This window comes from Acinonyx jubatus, chromosome X, assembly GCF_027475565.1.
Source record: "Acinonyx jubatus isolate Ajub_Pintada_27869175 chromosome X, VMU_Ajub_asm_v1.0, whole genome shotgun sequence".
Classification (NCBI taxonomy): Eukaryota; Metazoa; Chordata; class Mammalia; order Carnivora; family Felidae; genus Acinonyx; species Acinonyx jubatus.
This window is the reverse complement of record NC_069389.1, coordinates 56,346,162-56,364,128: the sequence shown is the minus strand read 5'-3', so window position 1 is coordinate 56,364,128 and position 17,967 is coordinate 56,346,162. Positions and strand designations below refer to the sequence as shown.

General features: G+C 51.6%; 3 protein-coding genes across 6 annotated transcripts; 2 read left to right on the top strand and 1 right to left on the bottom strand.

Annotated features, from left to right (window-relative positions):
- Positions 1-63: 63 nt before the first annotated feature.
- On the top strand, positions 64-5,792 carry IL2RG (interleukin 2 receptor subunit gamma). 2 transcript variants are annotated; one of them, XM_053202458.1, is made up of 8 exons: positions 64-180; positions 2,412-2,565; positions 2,780-2,964; positions 3,205-3,344; positions 3,760-3,922; positions 4,488-4,584; positions 4,842-4,911; positions 5,256-5,792. In XM_053202458.1, the coding sequence occupies exons 1-8, from the start codon at positions 129-131 to the stop codon at positions 5,439-5,441; spliced, it is 1,047 nt and encodes a 348-aa protein (XP_053058433.1). In that variant the 5' UTR covers positions 64-128; the 3' UTR covers positions 5,442-5,792. The 2 variants fall into 2 exon arrangements, with proteins under 2 accessions (XP_053058433.1, XP_014936072.1); XM_015080586.3 differs by lacking the exon at positions 64-180 and adding an exon at positions 2,029-2,191.
- A 491-nt stretch (positions 5,793-6,283) lies between these two features.
- CXHXorf65 (chromosome X CXorf65 homolog) lies at positions 6,284-8,453 on the top strand. Of its 3 annotated transcripts, XM_027053632.2 has the most exons (6): positions 6,284-6,572; positions 6,695-6,781; positions 6,967-7,101; positions 7,413-7,481; positions 7,966-8,072; positions 8,297-8,453. In XM_027053632.2, exons 1-6 carry the CDS (start codon positions 6,548-6,550, stop codon positions 8,402-8,404), a joined length of 531 nt encoding a protein of 176 aa, XP_026909433.1. In that variant the 5' UTR covers positions 6,284-6,547; the 3' UTR covers positions 8,405-8,453. The 3 variants fall into 3 exon arrangements, with proteins under 3 accessions (XP_026909433.1, XP_026909435.1, XP_026909434.1); XM_027053634.2 differs by lacking the exon at positions 6,695-6,781; XM_027053633.2 differs by lacking the exon at positions 7,413-7,481.
- A 464-nt stretch (positions 8,454-8,917) lies between these two features.
- FOXO4 (forkhead box O4) lies at positions 8,918-16,262 on the bottom strand. The gene is made up of 3 exons (XM_015080544.3): positions 15,354-16,262; positions 10,751-11,810; positions 8,918-10,424 (listed from the first exon to the last, which is right to left on the bottom strand). The coding sequence occupies exons 1-3, from the start codon at positions 15,813-15,815 to the stop codon at positions 10,417-10,419; spliced, it is 1,530 nt and encodes a 509-aa protein (XP_014936030.2). The 5' UTR covers positions 15,816-16,262; the 3' UTR covers positions 8,918-10,416.
- Between the last annotated feature and the right edge of the window lie 1,705 nt (positions 16,263-17,967).

Sequence of the window (17,967 nt, the reverse complement as noted above, 5' to 3'; positions counted from 1 at the left end):
GCTCAAGATCGATTTCATTCCCCAAGTATCTGCGAAACGTCCTCGAGCCGCGCAGTGTGCCGCGGGGTGCGACCCCTTGAGGCGGGAGGCGGCCGCCGCGCCGAGCTCTAGCTGGAACTGGGTTCCCCATGCCTCACGCAGTTCTTGGCTTGGAATCGGTGCTCAAGGGTATTTGCATTGGTGAGGAACTCTGCCTTCTTAGTAAAAACCACTTCTTCGTTTCTGAGTTTATGCATCTGAAAAATGGGTGTACAGTTCCCTCCTTCAAAGGCTATTGTGAAGATTAGAAACTGTTTGCATAAGAAAGCACCTATTAAAACCCTGAAAGGCCAGCTCTAATCCCTCAAGGTCGTTAGGTTCTGGCACTGAGGTTCTTAACCTTTTCTGGTGGGCAACTCCTTTAAGATGCTGATAGACGCTATGGCCCTTCTTCCCAGAAAAATGCAGAGGTGTACAAAATGTTACCTACTTTCCAGGAAGATTCTTAGAGCCCTTTAAAGCTTATTGATGCATCCCCTAAGTGTCCATGAACTCCAGGTTGAGAAGAACACTCGCTCTATCGAAAGAGGCACCTACTAAGTGTCAGATACTTTCCAGACATCATCTCCTTTAATCTGCAAACAGCCCCACTGTTAGGGATTGTAATTGTCTCCATCTTGTGGATGAGGAAGCTGATTTTTCAAAGAGTAAAATTTCACTTGTGCGATATTATCCAGGTACTGAGTAACAGAGCTGAGACTAAGACGTCTCCTTGACTCTTGGGCCAGTACCCTTTCTGCAATGGCATCGCCCGTTAAAAGACAGAGTGCTATAATAAAACTCACAGACAACAATAAAAAAAAATAAAACTAGCAAATAAATAAAAGTAACACTAACAAAATGCTATTGAAGCACAGTAGAAAGACAATATTATTTATGACTGGGGAGAGGAGAATATACTGGGGGAGGTAACACTTCCTTAACCCTAAGGAATTTTAACCCACAGAAAATTAAGCTGCGTTAGAACATAAGCACAGTGCCTGGCACATATTTAGGGCTTAATAAATGTTTGCTAAATAAACAATTTCTATAAACAGCATCTCCAATCAGATCTTGTGTTTGGGGGAAGAAAAACCTGGCAATAAGATGAAGAATGGGTTAGAGAGCAGGGGGCCTTTAGAAAGGGAGACCAGTTAGTGGGTTCTAGGAATAATCACAACTACAGAGCATGAGAGGCTGACTTAGCACAGTGGCTGTGCTCATGGAAAGGAAGACACTTCTGGGAAAAACAACACACGTAGAGCTGATTGGGTTCTCAGGATGAAAGAGAGGGAGGAGTTGACAACGATTTTGAGGTTTCAAGTCTGGGTGACTGAGAGGGTGATGATACATTAACTGAGATAGGGAACACAGGAAGAGAAGCAGATTTAGGGGAAGATGAGTTCGAAGCCACTATTGTTGTTCCTCCATTTCCAGAATCTACTTCTAAGTCAGACCTCCTCACCAGTCTCAACAGGGACCCAGATCAGGCGGCAGCTCAGGGTGGATATTCTGGTTTGGGTCAGGTCAGAAGAAAGACAGCTATACATGTGCCCACAGGAGCCAAGACTGTACTTTCCACCCAAGACTGTGGGGCTTTGACCGAGGTTTCAGGGTGACTGAGTCCCGGAAAGAGCATAGCACAGGAGGGGGAGGAAGGACCAGACCCTCCACTCTACAAGATAAAATGACTTAGATGAGAAGGTGGTTGGGAGTGGTCATGGTGATGCTGGTGGTGGTGAACCAGATCTTCCCAAGATCTAGGTGGTCTGAGGATTCTTGAGTCTGTGACAGTATTGTGTGCCCACCCTCAGTCTCTACTTATAATGCCACTTTACAGCAGTGGTGGTACACCTACAGATTAGATTAACACTTAATCTCCCAGAGGATTTAGCCTGTGTCATAGCACACATTTGCCACACCCTCTGTAAAGCCCTGGTTTCTAAGGTTCTTTCCACCGGAAGCTATGACAGAAGGAAATGTGTGGGTGGGGAGGGGTAATGGGTGAGGGGCCCAGGTTCCTGACAGTCGACACCCAGGGAACGAAGAGCAAGCGCCATGTTGAAGCCACCATTGCCACTCAGATCCCTCTTATTCCTGCAGCTGCCTCTGCTGGGGGTGGGGCTGAATTCGACAGGCCCCAAGCCCAATGGGAATGAAGACATCACAGCTGGTGGGAAACCTGGGACTGAAGGGGGTTGGTGAGAAGAGAGGCTGTGGGAAGGGGCCTTACGGAAAGCTTGAACCTGCCATGGGACGTTAGAATGATGCGGGTAGAATTTAAGAGTACTGTGTAGAAGGAAAGGGGAAGGGTTCTCTGCCTCCTGCTGCTGCTTCTCCTGACCATCATTTCTTGTCTTCCCCTCCCCCACTTCGTTTTCTCCCCAACCTAGATTTCTTCCTGACCGCTACACCCCCTGCGGCCCTCAGTGTTTCCACTCTGCCCCTCCCAGAGGTCCAGTGTTTTGTGTTCAATGTTGAGTACATGAATTGCACTTGGAACAGCAGCTCTGAGCCCCATCCCACCAACCTGACTCTGCACTATTGGTATGAGAAGGGAAGAGGGGAGCACAGGGGAATAAGAGGAGGTGGGCTGGATGGGACTTCGTGGGGACCAAGAAAGAGGGTAGCCAGCATCCCAGCCTCCCTACCATTTTCTCATGGGGTAAGTCATACGTCAGTTCGGAGATGAGGCTGGGCTGTCTTATCTGTAGTCCCCAAGTTTATACCACTGTTCCCCTTCCTCTCAACCCTTCTCTAGGTACAAGAACTCCAATGATGATAGAGTCCAGGAGTGTGGCCACTATCTATTCTCTGGAGAGATCACTTCTGGCTGCTGGCTGCAAAAAGAGGAGATACATCTCTATGAAACATTTGTTGTCCAGCTCCAGGACCCACGGGAACCCAAGAGGCAGTCCACACAGAGGCTGAAATTGCAGAATCTGGGTAATGGGGAAAGGGCATCAAGAGTCCAGGGATATATTGTGGGGGTGCCGGGGAAATATTGTGGTGTGCTGGAGTGTCCGGAGTGGTTTTCTTTCACCTTAAGGGTACTTAAGCAGAAAGGAGGAGGTGAGGGATCCAATAGGGAAGGGAGAAGGGATCAGGGGCACTACCTTCAGGATCCTAACTTGTCTAGGCCAGGGGAATGACCACACACACACACACACACACGCATATCTCCAGTGATCCCCTGGGCTCCGGAGAACCTAACGCTTCGCAACCTGAGCGAAACCCAGCTAGAACTGACCTGGAGTAACAGACACTTGGACCACTGTCTGGAGCACCTTGTGCAGTACCGGAGTGACTGGGACCGCAGCTGGACAGTGAGTGACTGGGGTTATGAATGTAGCAGCTGAGGCCAAGCAAATGGGGATAAAGTATTCAATCAGCCACATAGGGGGACCTGCTGTCAAGCTCCTGTCCTCTGCCTCCCAGTTCCTCTGCTCTGTCCACCCTCATCCAACTCCCTTTCCTATCATCACCCGTGACTTTCCATTAATATTTCCCTACCCATACTTTCCTCAATGCCTGTTAAGCAAGTAAACAAAAGGAAGCCTTCAAGGGGATCTGGAGGGGGGGGATTAGATTCTAGTCAGTGAAGGGAGCAATGTGGCTTGAGCAGTCCAGAGAGGAGAGAAGAACTGGGGAGAACAAGATGACATGTGGGGAGGGACAGCAGTTTTAATTCTTCCTTCTTTTTTAGACACCCATCTCTCCCTCACCCTCTTTCTCCCCAAGGAACAATCAGTGGACCACAGACATAGCTTCTCTCTGCCTAGCGTGGATGGGCAGAAATTCTACACGTTCCGTGTCCGGAGCCGCTATAACCCACTCTGTGGAAGCGCTCAGCGTTGGAGTGAATGGAGCCGCCCGATCCACTGGGGCAGCAATACTTCAAAGGGTAAAATGGGCCTAAGGCACCCCCCTACACACGAACCCAGCACCCCAACCTTTCTAGCATCTCTGCCTTTTGCTCTACCGCTCAACCCCTAAGCCCCCAATTTTGGTGGCCCATCTCCCCTCACTGTTGAACCTCAACCCTCAGGTAGCAGGGCTTTTCTGTGTAGGGTTGGGTCAGTATGTTGTTGGAGTGTGTGTGTGTGTGTTGGGGGGGTTGTTGAGAAGGAGACAGAGGGGATATAGAATGTATAAGATTCCCCTACAGCACTCCCAGAAATCGTGCATGGTAAAGATGGCTTTGGAAGCAGACAGATCTAGGGTTTAAACCTGCCTCTGCTACTTACTGCCTCTTTGACCTGGGGCATATCACTAACCTCTTTGATTCTGTTTCCTCATCTGTAAAGTGGAGATAACAATTGTTTGTCCCTCTCAGGAGTCATGAAGATTAAGTGTATGGACAGTGTCTAGCACTGCGCCAGGCACCAAGTTGGGGCTGTACAAATGTTGGCACATAGTAGGGATGCTACAAATGTTAGGTCTCTTTCTCCTCCTTTTTTTTTTTATAGAGAATCCTTTGTTGTTTGCAATGGAAGCTGTGCTTATCCCCCTTGGCTCCGTGGGATTGATTATTAGCCTTATCTGTGTGTACTGCTGGCTGGAACGGTGAGATTTCAGATATACCAGGAAAATGAGGTGGGGGGTTGCCGCTGGGAATAAATAGTAGAGGAGGATTATCACAGGGTCTCCAGGAATAGAGGGCAGGACAGTAAGGAATGAGGGATCACTCCAGTGCGCATGCTGCTAGAAGGAAGCCACAGGAACAGAGAACACAGAATCCCTTCTTCATTCCATCTGGGAGAACTGGGAGACGGATAATAAAAGAGCATAACCTGCTGTGCCCCCTCTTTCTCCTCTGTCAGGACGATGCCCCGGATTCCTACCCTCAAGAACCTAGAGGATCTGGTTACTGAATACCACGGGAACTTTTCGGTGAGAACATTGTCAAAGGCAACTGCAGTTTGTCAACTAGCGACTGCCTGCCAGCAAGTCAGACAGAGTATGGGGAGCAGAGGGAATGGGAGGGGGCCTGCACTAACAGTCAGGATGTGGCCAACCGATTGGGGGATGGGCTGGATGGAGACACACAGAAGAACTGGTTACAAATTGGTTGAGGCAGATGGAAACAGTGGTACTGGGGGCCCCAAGAGTCTGTGTGTCCCTTCCGTGATCACTGCAGTTGCAGACATTGGTTGTAAGAGCTCCCTTGGCACAGAGCATGGGTCTTTTACCCCCTGCCCCTAATTGACCCCTGACCTGGAGATATCTGTCTTTAGGCCTGGAGTGGAGTATCTAAGGGACTGGCGGAGAGTCTGCAGCCAGACTACAGTGAATGGCTCTGCCACGTCAGTGAGATTCCCCCAAAAGGAGGGGCTCCAGGGGAGGGGCCTGGTGGCTCCCCCTGCAGCCAGCATAGCCCCTACTGGGCTCCCCCGTGTTACACCCTGAAACCAGAGCCCTGATACCCTGACAGTACCCCAGAGTCCCGTAGTCCTAAATTGTACTAACTTCCCCTCATCCAGCCAGCATGGGTCCAATGTTCACTTCGCCCCCCCGTGGCTGATTCTGAATTTTATGCCCCCTATAACACCCCCCCCCGCCCCCGCCAACCCGCATTCAGTTTCTCCTATCATCCAATTGGCCCTTTGCCCCAAAACCGAACCGGGTTTCTCATCTTCCCCAATCCAGCCCCTCTTCCTCACAGGATTGTTTCTCCCCACTATCTTTTCATCCTTCCCTCCCTCTTTTCCATCTACCCTTCAATTATTCTTGAATCAATGAGAAATAAAGCTTCTGTCGATAATCATCAAGAATGTCTGTTGTTGGGGCAGGGGCAAGGGAAACGTGGGGTGCAATAAGCGGGGGAGGCGTGGTGCTGACGGTAGGAAAAAGGAGTTGTAGACTCACGATGTGGAAGCAGTAGTACCACAAATGAACTAGAGAACAGGACTGTTCCAGAAACTTGGCTTTTCTCTAGGGGTCCTGCACTCCTTCCAGGATGCATTCTAGAATTAGATTTACCAGGGCACCTGAGCGGCCCAGTCGGTTAAGCGTCCGACTCTTGGTTTCAGCTCAGGTCATGATCTCATGGTTCATGGGTTCGAGCCCCACAGCAGGCTCTGCGTTGGCAGTGCAGAGCCTGCTTGGGATTCTCTCTCTTCCTCTCTCTGCCCCTCCCCTGCTCATATTCTCCCTCTCCCTCTCTCAAAATAAACAGATAAACATTTAAAAAAAGAATTAGATTTACTGTGGTGCTCCCACTCCCAGCAAATCTTTCACAGACCCCACTCAGGTTCTTCTCTCCTTATCCTTACTCCACCTTCTGCCACACATACCACTTCTGACCTCATAATCCCTCAACTGCAGCCTCAGGCCCCACCCCTAGGGATGCTGGTTATCCACAACTGCCAATAGCTCTCTCTGGGCCCCTTCGGCCTATGCAATCCATCTACCTCTCTAGATCCCCAATCCTATGGGCCCACTTCCAGCTCCCCCAGGACCTCTAGAACACTCTCCTTCCAAATGACTCATCAGGCCTCTATCTGAAGAGTGAGAAGATCTTGAGAGCATGTTCATTTTCATCACACATGGAGGTGAGGGGCATCACAGAGCTGGAGTCTGTGTGTAGGGCCTGGGAGGTTTGAGGGCAGTGGAGATCACAGGGATGGCATGTATACTAGAGAAGGGCTACATGGCCCATCCCATGTCTTCTCAGATAATCAGCAGTTTCTGGCCAATATCAATTGCTCTGTCCTTCTGTTGATGCACTACACCCGCAGAAAAGTAGGGTTGCCTAAAACAGGTGAGGAGTTGGGGGAGGGGACTGATGGCAGATGGTCAGAAGTAAGTAGGATCATTTCTAGCTCCCAAGCCCTCTGACTGGCAAGAAGAGAGCTCCTTGAATCTAACAGCTCTCTCCAACCCATTCAGGATAGGATCCCACTCTCCTTCCTTAACTGCCCCAATTACCCTATGGCCTCCCTCCAGACACCATCGACTTGTGTAATGAAACAGGGACAATGAAGATGTTTTTCGTGATGAAGACCCCTGGAGACTATGCCAGCAAATTCCTTACAGCTCGAAGCACCTACTACGTTTGTAAGGTGGAGCGTGGAGCACGAGGTAGAGGCTTGGGAGCACTCCTGAGAGAGCAAGGCCCTCAAAATGGATTGTGAACCTTGTCCTTAGCATAGGGTCCGCTCAACCAGATCCAAACTGACCATCTCTAGTCGGCCTAAGAAAGAGCACTGCCTCTATGACAATAGGGTAGGCTTACACATATTATGCCCCCCACCTAGAATTAGTCTTGAGGGGAGGAAATAGGGTACATCAGCTCAAGGTCGTGTTGAGTGCTAGGGTCCTGACATCTTGGGTTTTGGAAGGGTGGAGACTGGGTGGCAGGGGCTGGGGATAGCACACTGCTGTGTTCATAGGAACCCGACTAGAGAATGCCTACAAAGCTTTTGTGCCCCTTCTGAAGAATCCAGAACCTGAGCTAATCGGTAAGGAACATGATGGAGGAAGGAGAAACATGGAAAAGACCTTATGTAGCTGGATGATATAGTATATTCTCTGTATAGAGTGGGAAAGGTGTGATATGGCAGGTAGGATCACAGGATCCTAGGAAAAGGGGAATACAGCCTAGGTCCACTTTAGGATGGATGTGTAGCTCAAACCAGATGGAGTTGTATGTGTCACTCACCCCTACCCCCACCCCCATTTCTCAAGCATTGTCTTGATATATTTCCCTATCAAAACCCCATCGTTTCCATCTTGCTCTTGATCCTTTTCTCTTGGAGTCTTGGTGACCCAATTCGCAATGAAAAGAGCAAAACCTAGGCACCTTCAGATCACTCCTCAGCCTAGCTTTAGGCCCATTACTCCAAATGATCACCGGAATTATGGGAGGGATGAGATGGGTAGATAAGATCTCTAGTCCTCAGAGGCAGGGGGCATGGGGGGGGGGTGCCTTTTCCTGGTTCTTAGAAAACTTGCACTCACAATGTGATGTCATGGAGAAAAATCGATTGAAAATGCTTAAAATCCAAGAAGCCAAGAAAGTCGTTGCAATCGAATCCACTGCGAACGCCCCAGTAAGGCTCCCCAAATGTGCTCTGCCCCCCCCACACTCCCCCCTCCCTCCCAGCCAACACAAGCCTCCTGCACCTTGGCCCCCTGGAATGAATTTCCTTTCCAAGTCCAAGGTCCAAGCCCAAGACCTACCTCCAACCTCTTTTGGCCTGCCTCTGGCCCTAGTTTGTAGAAAGCTTCCCTGCAGGGGCCTCTTTATCTACTTATGGACGTTTTCCTTTTCCAGTCTAAGTCTACCGGAAGATCAGATGAAGAGGGGCCCCCTTCCCCTCGCAGGGGTCTGACCTTTAAGACCAGAGCAGACGTTTTCAGTAGAAGGGATAGACATCGCTAACTGAATAAAGTGACCAAGTGAGAGCAGTAATATTAGGTATGGAATTGCTGGAATTTTATATGAGGCCCCTTTTTCAAGAAAAGACACCGTCTCCCAATATCTGTACCAAGGCTTGAGTGTGCCCCAGGCACCGTGGAGGTTCTGAGGGTTCGGAGGAGTGGCAGGAGAGGGCTGGGGTGGGGGAGCACATGGGTGGGGGTGAGGAAAAACCGTGAGTCTCCTACAATGAGCCTTTGAGGGACAGAGTAGGGGGTGGGGTCTTCTCCAACCAAACTACCTCCCCTCCAGAGAGGCCTATCACTCTATCCAGAGAGCCTGCCTACTATTGCTGGGGTTAGGTGACGGATTGGCATCTTCCCTCCCCGCCACCACAATCTACCGACTCCTCCTGCTGAAATTCCCCAACCCCCTACTTCTCTGCCTCCTCGCTGTCCCTCCCGCCCGTCCTCTGCCTTTTCCCCACCCCCCCCCCACCTCTTATCCGAGGGGAGCAGAAAGGCAGCAGAAACCAGAGCTGGTTATAGGCATTTATTGAATTTATTCATTTATTGATTTGACACACTTCCCCACTCCAATCTAGCACATGATACAATCTGGGTAGGCCAGGCGCTGACACAGGAAATGATGGGAACCCACAGCAGGGGCGGGGGGGGGGGGGGGGGGGGAGGGGACAATGCAAAGGGGACTGGGGGAGGGGCTGCTTTGGGGGCTGGGGTGGAGAAGGAGCCCCAGATGGCCACCCTGGCAGGTGCCAGTAAACCTGATCCACATTCTCCTCCATCCCGCTCATTTCCCAGACCCTCAGCCAAGCTCCCCAGCTCCCCCTTCCCTGTTCCTCCCCTCCCCCTGCCTGCCACCACACACACTTCCACATAACCCCTGTAGTCAGGCAAGGGGAAGAAGGGCAGGAACAGCTGTCAGGGGCCTGGAACAGGGAGGTCTCTGTGCCTAACTTTACCACCCTAAATCCTTCCCTCTTCTCCCCCTCCCCTTCCCCCGGCCGCAAACTAATTCCAGGCCTTCAATGCACTCTCCCACCATAGCATTAACCCGCAGCGGGTCATTCGAGAGTGTGGCTGCACCCCAACACCACATGCTCCCAGACACAAGGTGAATGAGGGGGCCTGGCTTAGCTTTTTCCATAGGGAAACTCTAAGCTAGTTCCGCCCAGACCTTGTTCTCCACATCTCCACGTCTCCATGTCATCGTTGCTGGAGTTCTTTCCCCTGCTCTCCACTGCTGCTCCCCTGCCCCCTGCTCTCTGTCGGCCTGGTGTTCTCTCATCCCATTTCCCATGCTTCCCCGAGTAATGTCTGTAGTGTTTGTATCATGTCACTATGACAAAGCCTTCAAAAAGAAAAAAAAAGCATTCTCCCCACCACTAGCACCTTGCCACTGTTAAAAATCTCTATATTTGTGTTTATATTTCTTTAAAAGTTTATAAAAAGCCTTTCTGTGATCTGCAGCCTTCCAAGGGTGATTTGGCCTGGTGAGCCTCTACAGTGCTCAGACCTTGGCCCTTCCAGGTCCCTATTACCCTCCCCCCAACCCCACACCACTGGCCTAGGGGGCCACTGCATAAAAATCCAAGGCTTAACCTAGCCTGGACCAGCTCAGATAAGACTACAAAAAATCCTGCTCCCAAAGGCAGGGGTAAGGCCACTGGTGACTTCACATTTCCAACAGCATTGCCCACCCCTGCTATAAAACCTAGGGAGTGGGAATCGGGGGGAGCCTAGGAAGGCTCCCAAGAGGGGGCCTCACCCCCTAATTGGCACAGTGAGAATAAGCCCTTTCTCCCTTTCCCCCACCCCTTTCCCTCCCTCCCTCCCCCCATAGTTCCCATATGGGGCAGTTTTATCTTTCTAATTTCCTCAACACCTGTGTGAGCAGACCCCACCCTAGCTCTAAAGCAGGGTCCCAAATTCCCAGGGAAGGGTCAAGGGTAAAGAGTGGATATGGGCACGCCTGGCTCCACCTCTGAAGCAGGGGACAAAGCTTCTAGCCATGGCTCAGGGATCTGTGGGAAGAAGAAAATAGAAGACAAGGTAAGAGGCTGATCTGGGGCGTGACAACTTTCCACCATTAAGGTCACACGCCCCCAAAACAGAGACAGCCCTTCCCCACACGTTTTCCTGTGCTAATGCTAGGGGTGGGCTTTGCTGAAGGGCCTGGAGGTCCCATCTGGAAACTCTGCCTCTCCACTATGATACCCTCCCAATTCCCCAGGAGCTCCAGCTACTCCTTGCTCTAAATCTCCCTCTTGCTCAGCTCATGGGACTAGCTGGGCACCTAGGGGGTGGCCAGAGGTTGTGAGATGCTACTGTTGATTAAGAGGTACCATACCTGGCTCAAAGTTGAAGTCCAATCCCTCGCCCCCATCCATGAGGTCACTGATGATGTTATCCACGTCACACTCCAGGTTCTCCATGTACATATCGAGATCTAGATCCTGAGGCATTCTGTCTTGGCTTGCAGCTTCCATAGCAGGTGTGAGCACAGGAGTCCCCAGGGTCTTGGGGATGGGAGCACCTGCCATGACTGGAGGTGGCGCTATCATAGAGAGGGTGGGAACCAGACTGCTGGGGCCTGGGGCCTCTAGGGGCTTGGGACACAGGCCAACCCCTGTGGCTAGCTTACTGGAGGAAGGTATGCCCCCCAGCAACAGAAGTGTCGGAGCCTGGGACAGAATGGGATCTACCTGGGTCATGAGGACATCAGCAGGGGGTGGTGGCGTATCAGAGGTGAGCAGGGCCTCCAGAGACTGGGAGCTTGAGAAGCACCCTTCTCCTGCTGACAGGGGCCCCTCTGCTGGGCTGAAGAGGGAGGTGCTGTAGGTGTGTAAGGGACCTGTCACCCCAGGATGCTGCAAAGAGAAGCCAGAGAGACTACTCCGAGATAGCAGGGAATGGGAAGATGTGAGATTGAGCCCATCTAACAGCTCCAGATCTTCATTTAGGGTGGGAGGGACACCCCCTGCATAGCTGCTGACGGAGGCTGGTATCTCCTCCTCTGCCAGCACCTCAGACTCTCGCCTCATGGGGGAGTGCCTTGTGCTGACACTGCTAGCATTTGAACTGCTTCGTGGACGGAAGGTGGTCCACACATCTGCTTCTTCAGGGTTTCGAGAGCAAGGGCTGCCTGACCACTTGGTGAAGTGGCCAACGGGGCTGGTTGGAGTGGCACCTTCAGGCGGGGCTGGCAGCACGGCTGGTTTCTTCTTGGGGGCCTTGCTGCGGCCCCGAAGCAGCTTGCTGCTGCTATCCATGGAGGCTGCCCGGCGGCGGGGAGCCTTGCCGCTCTTGCCTCCCTCAGGGTTCAGCATCCACCAAGAGCTCTTGCCAGTAGCCTCGTTGTGAACCTTGATGAACTTGCTGTGCAGGGACAGATTGTGGCGGATCGAGTTCTGGAGGGGGCAGAGGCAGCAGGAAAGGGGCATGAGGTATGTGCAGGGGAGGTCAGTGGCCAGCAGTCCAGCCTCAAAGGATGCTGGGACATAGCAGGGGCATTCCTCGAAACTCAGAGCTATCCAAGTCCAGAGGAGAACAGGCAAAGGTAGGGGCGGGGAAGGAGGGTGTGTGTGTGTGGGGAGACCATACACAGTTCCCACCCAAAGGCAAGACACTCAGCCTCTGCTCCAGACTTTTTGGCACAAGGGCCCAGGAGACAGCCTGAGTAACAACCTACTGCAGAGGGCACTGGGCCTGCTCTGGAAAAGCTCACAGCACTGCACTCCTCCCAGGTCTCTGAGGGGCTGTCTGGTGTTGGTGGTCACTGGGGAGACACACTCCTGGTTCAGCAAGAGCTAGGATTAGGTGGGGAAAGAGAATTCCACAGCTCCAATCTCTTTCCTTGAGCGGAGGCTTGGGTGGAGTTTACGGGAAAGTGGCGTAACACCAGCCCAGGACTGACCGACCCTGTGTTGAGCCAGTTCTCTGAATAGGCTGAGGGGCTGGACCCTCAACAGAGCTGGCGCTCTACTCCCCATGGGGCACTGGAGCCCCAGCTCTCCATAGGATTTGCAGATTCCTTTGTTCCTGATTCCTCCCGATCACTGGGCACACACCCTCAACTTCACTCAGGCCAGGCTTCTCACCATGCCTCAAATCCACAAGGCACATTCCTTATCCTAGGAAGGATCTCCCCTCAGTAAATTCTGCTAGTTCCTCAAGACCAAGCAGAAGTCCCCTCTCTTCTATTAAGTGGCTGCCTGACTGCTGCTGCCAAATTTCTTGTGCGGTATTTTTAATCTGTTCTACACCACCTTACCCAACCTATATTGTACTATTTACCATCTCATGCAATTACACGCATCAAGTATAAGTGCCCATGGCGCAGGCCATGTTGTCCAGTCAGGCAGCCCTCAAACGGTGCCCCCCTCAGAGTGCCAAGCTGCCAGTACATAATCGATATGTTACCTTATTGGTGGGTGGCCCCTTGAGGCTCTATCAGCTTTGGAGTGCCTCGGGTATTGGAAGCTCCATGTTCTCCCTTCCTCCTTTCCTCCCTCTGTTCTCCCTTTCTCCCTCACTGCTGATATTCTGAGAGAGATAAGTTTTTTTTTTTTTCCTCAGGGGCCTAGGGAGCTGAGATTGGTAGCTTCTTGAGCCCCCAGAGCAGCTTATTGCTACTGGTTGCCCCAGGCTAGTTACACCATCCTTTTGTGTCCCCGCCCCCCCCCCCCACCTCCCTACTCTTTCCTACCTCCTTTCCCCTACTTCTCCTCAGGAATTTGTGCCTAAGATCTCCAACCTTAGGGGCATTTGACCTCCCACATGGAGCTCTTCAGTGTTTGGAAAATCAGGAGGAGCCCAGAAGGGCTTGGAGCAAAACTAGAGGCTGAGGCTATGGACAGTCAGAAACCCATGAATTGATTTCTGACTGGTGCTCCAGATAAGGAGACCCTCTGCCTGGGGAAAGATGCTTAAGTAGCTTCTTGTTCCAGGGCTCTTGAGGCAAAGAACTCCTTGTCTCCCTGGGACCCTTCAGTAATGGCATTCCTAACCACACTGGCTGCATTGGTACTCCTGGTTCTTTCGAGGAATCCCACTTGTCCACCTACACAGTAACCGTCCATCCTTAGTAACTGAGAACCACTGTGACTTCTGGCACTGTGACTCCCCACCCCTTCCATCCTTTAACTCTGGGTCTGCTGAGAAGGTCCGTTCCTTTCTCCACACTCAATACCCATGAGGCCCATTCTTCTATCCCCTCTCCTTTAGGCCTCAGAACTAGTACAACCTCCTACCTGGAGAGGTCAGCTCCTTATAATTCTTACCTGTTAGAAGTGGGGGGAGTGACTCCCTATAATTCTTACCTGTTGGAAGTGGGGGGTGACTGGTAATTGTTCCCCAAGCCACCTAAACTAAGCTTTCTTGTTCTAAGTGAGTGCCACCACCACCCCCCCCCCCACCGTGGGGTGGGAGTAATCTCAGCACATCCCCAGAGAAGCCAGTTCAGGCTGTGAAGCTTACTCCTTGGAGTGGGGGTGGGGGGCGGGGGATGAGAGCCTTGAAGGCCCAGCACTCAGCCCAATGAAGAGAATTTGGTAGCATGGGCTAGCAGAAAGAATATATGATTTATAGTTAGACCTGAGTTCAAGTCCTCACTCTGCTGATATTAGGCGAGCTTCCTGACCTTTCCATACCTTAGTTTCCCAGTATGTAAAACGTGGAATCTCAAGAATTGCTGGGAAAATTAATAAAACAAAAAATGTCAAAACTACTTTGTAAACTAAAAAGCTGCAAATAAGTGTAAATTATAAGGAGGGACTACACTCCCACAGCATAACTAACAACTCATGATTATTTCTTCTACCCTGGAAAATGAACCTAAGGGAAAAGAAAAAACAGCTGTGTAGGCTGGGTCCAAGGAGGGGAGGGAGCTCTTTATGAGCTGAGACTGTGGCATGGCAGTCTACCCAGAAATAGTGCCAAGGGTCTCAGTCAGCTGTCCTGTTTTCTGTCCTGCCCAACTCCTAGGAATACTGCAGATCTGATCCCTCCGTCCATCTACTCTACCTAGGGGAGGACCCTCTGCTCATTCAACTCTCTGTACTTTCTTGTACGCTGATGTCACCACCTACAGGGGTGCGGGATGTCAAGGAGTTGAAGCTCCCCGTTTCACGATTAGGGCCCCTTCTCAGGACAAGTTTTCCGAGCATCTAGTGAGATCTTTCCTCACAGTTTCTTCATGGAAGGCCAAGAGAACTCCCAACCTTTTGCTCTAAAGTCAGAGCCTTGTCTCTCTCTCTCTCTCTCTTTTTTTGTAACTAATATTCCTCAACAGTAAATGAAAACTCTTCCCCTCCCAGACTTAGATAGCACCTTACTAGGGAGTTTCTTAGCACTACAGGGTAAACTGAGGCAGGTAGCAGCTCATGCCCCCTTTTTTCCCTCCTGGTACGTAAGATCAGCTACCTTACCCCATGAATATCACCTTTTTTTTTTTAACCTATGCCACTCTACCTCCTCTTCTTGGGTAGAGGAGTTCTTGAACAGTACCTCTACCCTGAGGTATTGAGAAGCAAGCAGGGAATCCAAGTAATCCCACAGGAATGGGAGAAAAGGTGTTGGGGTGGGAGGTGGGGGAGGAGGGAAGGCCAGGTTCATGTGGGGAATCCACACAGTTCCTGCTGTACATAGGATAAAGACTTCTCTGTGGGAATAAGTGTTTGGGGCAGCTCAAGCCAAAGTGCTGGGAGTGCTGAGCAGTGAGCAGAGAATTCAATTTTCTCCAAGGCAAGGACAGTGTCTTATTCATCTGCGATCCTCCAGCATCAAGCACTGAGCGTGGTATATACTATGTCCTAAGTAAATGTTTGTGTAATTGATGATTGAAGGTGGGTCTCTCGGGTGGTGGCGTAAAAGGGGCCCCAGAACGGCAGCAAGGAGGCTAGGGATCCCAGGGGCAGATGGTATTGGGACAGAGGTAAGGGGGTCATAGTTACCTTCCATCCTGCTGAGCTGTTGCTGTCACCCTTGTCCTTGAAGTAGGGCACAGTGCGGACCATCCACTCATAGATCTGGGCGAGTGTCAGTCGCTTCTCGGGGGCGCTTTCAATGGCCTGGCTGATGAGTTCTGCATATGACTGATTTCCCCAGGCATTCCGGCGGGAGCCTCCCTTCCGAGGACCTGTTACAGCCCCCAGGATCCCGGGCTGGGGGCCCCCTGCCGGCTCGGGGAGCTGGGAGGGCAACAGGATCGGGTCTGAGCGCCCCTCCGTGTGTACCTTCTCTCCCAGACCCGGCTCCACCTCGGGCGGCTCAGGCGGCTCGGACGCCTCGGTAGCGAGCTCTGGTCGGGGAAGGGGCCAGGTGCAGGAGCGGGGACGGCTCTGGGGTTCGAAGTCGGGATCGAGGTCTATGATCGCAGCAGCCTCTGTGGCTGAATTCTCATTCCTTGGATCCATACGTGGAGTTGGACCTCCGCCACTCAGCGTTCAGAGGAGCCTGCCACAGTCCCTCACGATGCCTCCCCCCAGGGGGGAAGCACCGAGGGCCAGGAGGCACATTCCTGCCGGTCCTCAGAAAGTCGCGAACTTCCCCCTCGCCCCAGGACGCTAGCCCCCAAGCTGTCCCTTCTACACAGTTCTCTGATCCTCTTCTCGACTACAAGCGGACAGCCTCAGAGCTCTTTCTGAGACACCACCTGTAACCTCCGCCTAGCGAAGGCACTTTTTTTTCCAACCTCTCACTCAGCTTCCTGCTCTTTTAAACCTGAGGCACCGTATCCCCTCATACATTGCGCTCCCATCACCAAACGTCTCCTTAGCCGCGGTTCCCTCCCCCTTTTAAGTTGCTGCCCCCCGGACACTCCTCCCAAATTTCCTCCACCCGGATCACTGCCCTCCCCCACGCCCCGCTCCCCCGCGTCACTTGCCCCTCCCCTAGCTGCCCCTCCCCCCGCCTCTTCCTTTCCCTCCACTCTTAATCGGGTCCACGTCCCCGCGGCCCCAGCCTCTCCTATTCCCGCACCAATTCCCCTATCAACCCCCCCACCCCCCGCCCCCCGGGTTTCCTTTTTGTTTTGCTCCCAGCCGCAGCCCCCGCCTGACGTCTCTGTTTACCACTCGCCGGGGCAGCCATCTGCGCACGCGCCTGGAGAGCCAGTTGGGAAACCGAGTTCTTCAGTCGTGCCACCCTAGTCGGCCTTAAGGACTACATTTCCCGTCCTACTTCGCGGCCAGGAGCCCGATAAGGGCGGCTGGAGAGCGGCGTGGCAGGATATAGGGAGGTGGAACTTTAATTAATAGAGGTCGTTGCGGACTTTTTCTTTTCTTGAAAAGTCGTTTTCCTCCTTTCTTCCCCCCTTCCCACCTCCTCCCGTGTGACTCCGGGTCGCCTAGGTGACCATGTTGAGGGGTGCTAGACCTTTCCTTCTTTTAGTGGAGAGAGGGCAGGAGGGAAAAATGTGGTCTCTACAAGAAGCAGAAAACCGAGAGGCAAGAAGCAAAGAATGGACGGGCTTGTGTAACATAAACAAATACTGATGATAGTGTCTCCTCTACCCGCCTCTCCCCACCCCCAAGCCCCCAAGTGCAATTCACGGTGACCGTGCGGTGGCTGACCAATCAGTTTTCTCCACTGGCTCTTCTGGCCTGCCCTTAAATATTGATATTTTCCAGGTTCCCGTCTTGGGCCGCTTCACTTCTCATTCAACAGGTCCCAAATTTAACACATCTGTTCTTGCACCCACACCCCTATGCTCTGGCTACCCTTATCTCTGAATTTGGTCAATAGTTGTCCCGATCTACCCAGTCTTCCAAGCTAAAATACCTTTTGCCTTTTCATCTCTTTAACTTCTCACATCCAATTCGCAGTTGCATACCTTATTTATCACAGGATTAAATTGCAATATCATCTTAATTGCACCTCCTGCCGTCAGTCTTTTCCCCCACTATGGTTTTATGTTCCATGCTGCCAACAAATCACCCTTCTAAGAAACACTCCTGGTAATAATAGTTAAAATGTATGGAGCGCTTATTATGTGCCAGGCGCTGTACTAATTGCTTTACATACATTAGTTCATTTACTCCTCAAATCCACCCTGTAAAGCAGGTACTGCTATCAACCCCACTTTACAGATGAAGACACTAATGCTCAGAGATTTGGTGACATACCCAAAGTCACAGCTAGGAGGCAGGGGAACTAGGATCATAACACTTATTTATGACCATAAAATCTCCCTGCTTGAAACTTCCTTTGGTTTTCCCTATTGCCTATGCGATAAAGTTCAAACTCTCTAGCAAGGTACACACAGTATCTTCAGTTTCAGGCCACTTCCCACCTTTCCTGCTTCATCTTTCACTGGGCACACTAAGTTCCAGCCAGAGTTTTGTACTGTTTCCTGGAAATGCCATACCCTTTTATACCTCCACCTCCTGGGGTGTCCTCCCTCTCATCGTCCCCTCCCCAAGTCTCTTATTTTGGAACACTCCTATTCAGCCTTCCTTGTTCCCCTCAGGTGGAGTTCTCCCTTTTCTGCATTCCCAAGCACTTTGTGCAGGCTTGTGTTTTATAGCACCGACCATATTGTATTGTAATTATTTCTTTACACATACA

Excerpts from the sequence above, each read along its gene's own strand:
- CXHXorf65 (XM_027053632.2), top strand. The coding sequence starts at position 6,548 with ATGTTCATTTTCATCACACATGGAG. Across the intron at positions 6,782-6,966 it reads AGTAGGGTTGCCTAAAACAG|ACACCATCGACTTGTGTAAT; the intron begins GTGAGGAGTTGG and ends GCCTCCCTCCAG. Across the intron at positions 8,073-8,296 it reads AATCCACTGCGAACGCCCCA|TCTAAGTCTACCGGAAGATC; the intron begins GTAAGGCTCCCC and ends TTCCTTTTCCAG.
- IL2RG (XM_015080586.3), top strand. The coding sequence starts at position 2,077 with ATGTTGAAGCCACCATTGCCACTCAGATCCCTCTTATTCCTGCAGCTG. Across the intron at positions 2,965-3,204 it reads GCTGAAATTGCAGAATCTGG|TGATCCCCTGGGCTCCGGAG; the intron begins GTAATGGGGAAA and ends GCATATCTCCAG. Across the intron at positions 4,912-5,255 it reads AATACCACGGGAACTTTTCG|GCCTGGAGTGGAGTATCTAA; the intron begins GTGAGAACATTG and ends ATCTGTCTTTAG.
- FOXO4 (XM_015080544.3), bottom strand. The coding sequence starts at position 15,815 with ATGGATCCAAGGAATGAGAATTCAGCCACAGAGGCTGCTGCGATCATA. Across the intron at positions 11,811-15,353 it reads ACAGCTCAGCAGGATGGAAG|AACTCGATCCGCCACAATCT; the intron begins GTAACTATGACC and ends TGCCCCCTCCAG.